The sequence below is a fragment of the Ruditapes philippinarum genome, unplaced genomic scaffold, assembly GCF_026571515.1.
Source record: "Ruditapes philippinarum isolate M1 unplaced genomic scaffold, ASM2657151v2 ctg1366_1_1_1_1, whole genome shotgun sequence".
Lineage (NCBI taxonomy): Eukaryota > Metazoa > Mollusca > Bivalvia > Venerida > Veneridae > Ruditapes > Ruditapes philippinarum.
Window position 1 is genome coordinate 210,301 of NW_026867297.1, and position 7,151 is coordinate 217,451.

A 7,151-nucleotide genomic window follows, 5' to 3' on the forward strand; every position below is an offset into this window, starting at 1 on the left:
TAACCCCAAAACAAAACACACACAACAAAACCCTATTACTTATGATAGATATATCGTCCGATTTATTACACATCATTCACTCCTGATTTGCAACCTTTGATCACTTCTATTTTCTCTATGTATTTATGGTAAAATTTTAGTCTATCATTTAAGTATGTGTAAATTCATTTGCAGGAATCTGCTTAAAATGGGATCGTCCAGACCATGGCCGGAAGCTATGGAGGTAATTACAGGGCAACGCAACATGGACGCTGGTCCCCTGATGGAATACTTCCGGCCGCTTATAACATGGTTAGAAAAGGCGAACTACCAAGAACGACCAGGCTGGTCCGATTCGTGTCCGCAGATGTTAACAAAAACTGTAGTCACGTGTCCAAAACAAGTATTGAAAGAAACGTCTGCAGCGTCTACTTTCACCGGAAACAGTTTTACAGTTTTTGTTTTTGCATTTTTTATTATTTCAATGCTACTTTCTAAGCTTTAGAATGAAAAACATATGTGGTGTGACAAAAGATTCAGTAAAATAAATTAGTTTTCAAGTATTTTCTTGCAAGTCATCAGCAATTCGTAGTTTGTGGTTGAAAATAATGGCATTTTTTGCAGCCGACTGTTAGAATGAATGCACTTTCACAAAACTGTTGAATGTTGGATTTGTTTTAAATGGAAATCGCTGTGCTTTTTATGCAGAACGTGACAATTGAATTAAATGTGGAAAATGTGTTTTATGTTTTTGACTCAATTAAAGACATCACTTAAGCTGGTGTTGATGCTGTATTAAGAACTATAAAATGTTGTCTGCGTAAATTTATGTGAACTTGTTAAATTAAAAGTATATAGACGTCATTACTTAAAGGCCCATTAAGCCAAAAAATGTTATTTTAAATTCTTCAAAAGTTTTGGTGTTCTATTAATTTCCGGAGCGGTTGCTTATTGTCAGATGGCTAAAATGTCTCCCGATGGCTTTTGCTTTTTTGGTTATTAGTAAAGTTATGGTAATTTAGTATTTTGTACTTTTTGTTACTTTAAAGACAAATTGTTTTACCTTCAACGCTACGTTCCCTGCATAAACATCTAACATGCTCTAAATTCATTAAACATTAAAAGAAAGTACAGGTTTGGGTTTTCTTTAAAGGAAAATGTCATTTTTGTTTCTATGGCTTAATGTGTCTTTAACAAGGCGAATTAGTAAAAACCAAAGTTGTAAAACAGAGAAGCTCAAGAAAAGATTTTATGAAATGAGGAGAAGAGAAGAATTTCGTTTTGAATTAATGACTATTTTAAAATGTTATTTCATCTTAAATGCCCGGATATTCAAACAAACCGTCAATGATACACATGACTATATATCAAATATTGCAGACGCCACACCCACATTTTTTTCTTTTTATGTTTTTACATGTATTAAGTGGACACTAACCATTTTCGTAGCAGGAATCAAAGTCATCATGTGATGGTCATATTGAAACAGGCCAATTCATGTTTCACAAAACATATTATATTATGACATTTTTTAGGGGCTATCATTAAATATTGTACATGCAGATATTTTTTTTACAATTATTCAATGTTTATATTTATTGTATTCAAGAATTTGTGTTTCGTCACAAGAATTTCAAAATATGCGGGTTCTTTTCCTGTAGTATGTTGTACGATATTTCTTCAGTTTTGTTTGTGTGTGCGTTATTTTTTAGATTTAGGATTTCAAAGAAAATTTTGCATCATTTCAATACTATAGTAATCCTATTTTTTATGGATTATGGACCCTGATGAATCGGATAATCTATTTTAGTATATTATTTCACGCGAGAGAGTGTTTTCCCCTGCGACGTCATTATTAAAAAAAAAACATGGCGCGGATCCCATTACTTCATTAGGGTCCGTAAGCCTTAAATACAATGCGGTTTTTGAATAAATAGAATAATATCTTGTGCACGAAATTACATGTACGTTATTTTTAATCATATAAAAACAACAACATTTTAATAAACATTATTTATTAAAACCACATGAAGGGAAGACTTTCAGGTTTATTTTCAGAAATAAATATCAAAAGGAATGTACTTTTGTATCTAATTTCTGTTTTTATTTAGTGGTTACTATGTTTCGTGAATGAGTGTAACTAGTAATTAGAATGGAACGGAACAGAACTTTAAAGGAAAACTAAAATATCAAAATAGAAAAATAGTAATTAAAGTTAAGTCAGTTCTAATTCAAAACTGCAAATAGTGAGTGATATTTGTTAGAAAGGTAATGAAAGAAACGTATGTTTGATAATCATTGACATATATCTAAAGATACTGGGAAATATGATCAATAAAATGTATAATACTGAATACTTATTTTGTGTCTTTTTTATATTGATCGATCGATTGATTGATTGATTGAATGATTGATTGATTGATTTATAAATTATTCATTTATTGATTTATAAATTATTTATTTATTTATTTAGCTATTTGTTCGTTGACATCTTTAGTTTCTAGTTCTGTATTTTAAACAATACCGGTATCTGTAAAAGTATTAAATATTTCAGGGTGTCAGTTTCCTGCAATATATTGCCAATCTCAAAAACAATTTATATATTGTAAGGCTGCTATGTCTTGTAGAGGAAACTTTGTGGGGTCAAAAACCTTGTTTTGTTTATCAACACGATAAGTACTATCCCACGTGCCTGTAAACAAGATTTCTGATAAAACATATCCTAGTTAATTCAATCAGCATGAAACAGCCCTTTGAACTAATATGATACTAGTGCTCGTAGTAAAACTGTAGTAGATCTCCAAAAAGTAAAATTTTTTACAGAATAGATAACTGTAAACAAGAACAGCCGTTAGATTGATGATTGTTTATTTATAAATCAATTTATTTATATATTTATTTAGTATTACAGTGGAGCCTTGCTAATCCGAACCCTTCTAATCCGGAATCCTTTCTTATCCGAACGAAGTGTCCAGTCCCGATTTTATTCGTTCTATTTTCAATAGTAAAAAACCTTTCGGATCCGGAACCTGTCTACTCCGAATTCCGGACGATTTTTTCAATTTTTGTTCTTATTTTACTCTAAAATTTACCTCTCAGATCCGAACAGATTTTGCCAAATGTCACACCTTCATTCAAAATAACAAATAATCGATCGCACATCTTGCATGTGTAAACATACACCAAACTGATAAGTGTTATTTAGCTTGATTAATGGGTGAAACGTAAGATCTGAGAAGGTGTGAAAATTACACTTAGCTTGCCTCGATATCTTCTATAATTGCTTAATTGATTGTTTTTCGTCAGCTTCTATAAATACTTTGATATAATGCAATAGAAATATCTTTTAATCCCTTGTATTGGATTCAATGATACGTGATTAAGTAATGAAAATTAATGGAAACTGTCAGTGAGTTCGGATAGTCGCTGAATCGGATAAGAGTAAACAACAATTGACAAATGCTGGTACGAATATCTAATCATGTCTCGGCCTCCTGTTTAACATCGTAGGTTAACTTACCCTTGAGGACATAATATTTTTGCTTATTTTTTTATTTTAGTTTCTTTATTTTTGTATTCACGTTTATTAAAATGAACGATGAGAGACTGCGAAAATAAAATATCTAAATTGCAATTTCAAATGCATTCCCGTTTTCTTTCCTTAAACTATTTTGCAAATAACATGAAAAAACATGTAAAAAACCTTCGAATTCAGAAACCTTTCTAATCCGGAAACCTTTCTAATCCAAACTTTTCTTCTGGTCCGGACGAGTTCGGATTAGACAGGTTCCACTGTATTATTTATTTATTTATTTATTTATTTATTTATTTATTTATTTATTTATTTATTTATTTATTTATTAATTTATATTTATTTATTTATTTATTTATTTAAAAATCATTTTATTATTTATTTGTTTACTTATTTATTTATTTAAAAATCATTTTATTATTTATTCATTTATTTATTTATATATTTATAAATCAATTTATCAATTCACGTGCAGCGAAATTTTACATGAGCTTTACCATCTTGTAAGAGAAAACGAGTTACTTCCCTTTGACCATATGTTGGGACGAAAAAAAAAGAGTTGCTTCCCTTTGACCAAAACAGCCAGGTTGAAATGCAGCCAAATTCTCATAAAATATCTATCAAGACCATGAACGCTCAGCAGTTAAGTTCAAAGTCTTTAAAATATCGTAAAAGATAAAAAAAAACTTGCCGAAATAGATAATAAAACAAATCACAGATGGCAAATTATAAAGAAGGTGGTTTCAGAAAACATTTTTTTAGAAAAAGTTAGGAAATACGGTCGTTTTTTTGCACTTTAAATAATCATTTAATTTTCTTTAAAGGATGCCGATAAAGTTTTATTTATGTTTAAGGTTTCCGTAGCTGATTAAGAAGAATAACTTTAAAAAAGTAAAATATTTTTGCATACGCTGACTGGATAACAAATTCAGTATATATAGAATTATGAAATTTTGCGAGCACTTTCGAGATTGTATTGTATAAGTAACAGTTCATATGACCTTTCTGTACTGAATGTACAGTTTTTAAAGTGTGTTGTTGATATTCATAAACGTCATTACCAACCGCTATGAAATGAAAAGAAAAGAAAAGTAAAAAAGAAAGCTAAATAACTATGAAATATTTGATATATTTATTACTTATAGATTCAAGGTCACACCGCCACGGTGAAAGATGAAAGATGGTAAATAAGTATTTTTCAGTTTTTCTCTCGCTTATTTTGAAGCAGCATGTCTCCTGATTCCTTCTAATTTTCATGAATATCTTGAAAAATGTATTTAATAAGAAAATTATTGTGAAGTGAACAAGAAAATATATTTACACAATGCAAACGGTGCTTAAAATCCACGTTAATTACAAAAAAAATGAGTTCAAAATATGCAAAAAAAAAGCCCTTATTGCGTTAGTAAAACAGTACAAATATGATGATGAATACTGCAAAATCTGTCATTAATTGTATATAACACGTAAATTTTTATTTGAATCTTGAATATTTTTACTTGTATTTAAATCTAAGTACATTTTTCTCAAGTTTGATTTTTTACTTGAAATATTTTTGGCTTATCTGGATCTGGAGGCATGCAACTTTTAAACCATAGTTTAAATCGGCACATGCCAATGCAAGCAGGCTAATCACACGTACATGTATATAAAAAAGAGAAGAAACAAAATCAAACAATAAAAAGTTAGCATGCGTAGAAAAGATACATAGATAAGCAGTGTTAATCTTGTTTTGAAGGCCTTTTTTTACATTTCTCACAGACCACATACCTTTGTAGAAGTCTGCTAATAATTGAATGAATGTATCTGGCCAATATAACCTTGGTGCTGTTTCAAATAGAGTTAGAGTAAAAATAATTCAATTTTGTTTCCTTACGTTACTACGAGGCAATTGTGTGCTTCTTTAAAGAATTCGAGAATAAGTTAGGTAGTTTTGATTATGGTAAAATATCGAACTTTCTGTAGCTTTAAATATGACTTAAATTTAATATTGTCGTGTAAACTTTATTTTTATGAAAGATTTTTTGGTTTATACTCAAAATGAATGAAAAAAAAACAATCCGAAATTATCGTATGCATGAAGAAAGTGTAAAACTGCATGCTCAGCAAAATTTATTTTTATATATCGTTTATACGAAGCACTTTTAATTCAAAACTGCGGTTTTGATGAAATATTTTTCTGGAAAACCTTTTCGTGACGAGCTACTTTCTTTCAAAAGGATAATGAGGGAAACTGCTCTTTTTCAAATGTCGTAAAATTGTCAGATTCTGTGCATCTCAATCTTTCGATGATAACAAAAACATGCGACTCTGGTGTTTTCTCATAATAACACCCTTCCGAATGCCATAACCAAAATATTATGCTCCTATTAAAAGTGCATAAGCTAAGACCACAAAGCTGGCATATTGCACACGTGCGTATTAATTTCTATCGTGATAAAGAAAACAAATTTGCATCAAGACGCTTTGCTTTGTTAATGTGCAACTTTCATGTTTTTTATGATTTTAACTTCCCCACGGCACTTCGAAACAAGATCTAATCAGCTTGGTTTCTCAAAATATATATACATGTACATTCTAGTGTAACAAGAACATCACAAGAATAAATCTATCAATCGATTAATCAATCAATCAATCAATCAATCGATCAAATACAAGCTATTGTTCAAGTATAGTTATTTCGTATCAGACTTTTACACTTATATACATGAAATGCTTATTTTCAATCTAATTTATATATTAATGGCATTTGTTTATAATTAAGCCGTGTCACGGCAAAATTAACATAATGGGTTTGCGACCAGTATAGATCCAGACCAGCCTGTGCATCCGCGCAGTCTAATCAGGATCCATGCTGTTCGCTTACCAACTCTATTAGAAGTAGAGAAACTTATAGCGAACAGCATGGATCCTGATCAGACTGTGCGGATGCTCAGGCTGGTCTGGATCCATGCTAGTCGCAAACTCATTATGTTGGTTTTGTCGTGACACGGCTCATTTGTTTATATTCTGCTGAGTCAAGTGTCGTCTGCGTCTTTACTTCCGCCAGTGCCACAAGTAGCAAAATAATTCAACTTACTTGACTTGTTTGGGAACCTATAGCTCAATATTATATCAACTAACCCTCTTACAATTCTACAATTTTATAAAATGGTATGATATTTAGTGCTCTATATGCTTATATATCAAATAATGAACTATAGTTTGAAAACTATAAAGAGGTTCCGTAGAATGGACACTTTCGATCAGAGATCGATGATGATTTTCTTTTTACTTGTTGAGTTGCAAATGTTGAAACACACACTTAAATTTGACAGCACAACACATATCATTGAAACAAAAGTGTTTGACTATCTTCATTATACATGTAAATCCCGGGCAAACTTTGTTTTATTGAAAAACTGCGAAATCAGGGAAATTTGATACACATTGCCTGGATTGTTTTTAAGTAGCAAAACACAGCTGCTAGGTCTTATCGCATCTTATCTTTTAGACGCCTAAATTTTCTCTCACAACCGTCATGTACTGTTAATTCGCTGAGCTTTTAAATATTTTCTAGGTCAGAGACCTCATTTTAAATCAACTCACATTGCGCATGATCTTATTTCTTACCTGCTTTGTAACGCGGCTTCTGATTGGC

At 30.8% G+C, this 7,151-nt stretch overlaps 1 protein-coding gene across 1 annotated transcript in view; it reads left to right on the plus strand.

The window, feature by feature from the left end:
* LOC132735588 (angiotensin-converting enzyme-like) overlaps window positions 1–1,848 on the plus strand; it is a 29,235-nt gene extending 27,387 nt beyond the window's left edge. Inside the window, 1 exon segment of the mRNA XM_060722564.1 lies at window positions 175–1,848. Coding sequence (XP_060578547.1) covers window positions 175–484 — 310 coding nt within the window. The 3' untranslated portion in view covers window positions 485–1,848.
* The last annotated feature ends 5,303 nt before the right edge of the window (window positions 1,849–7,151 follow it).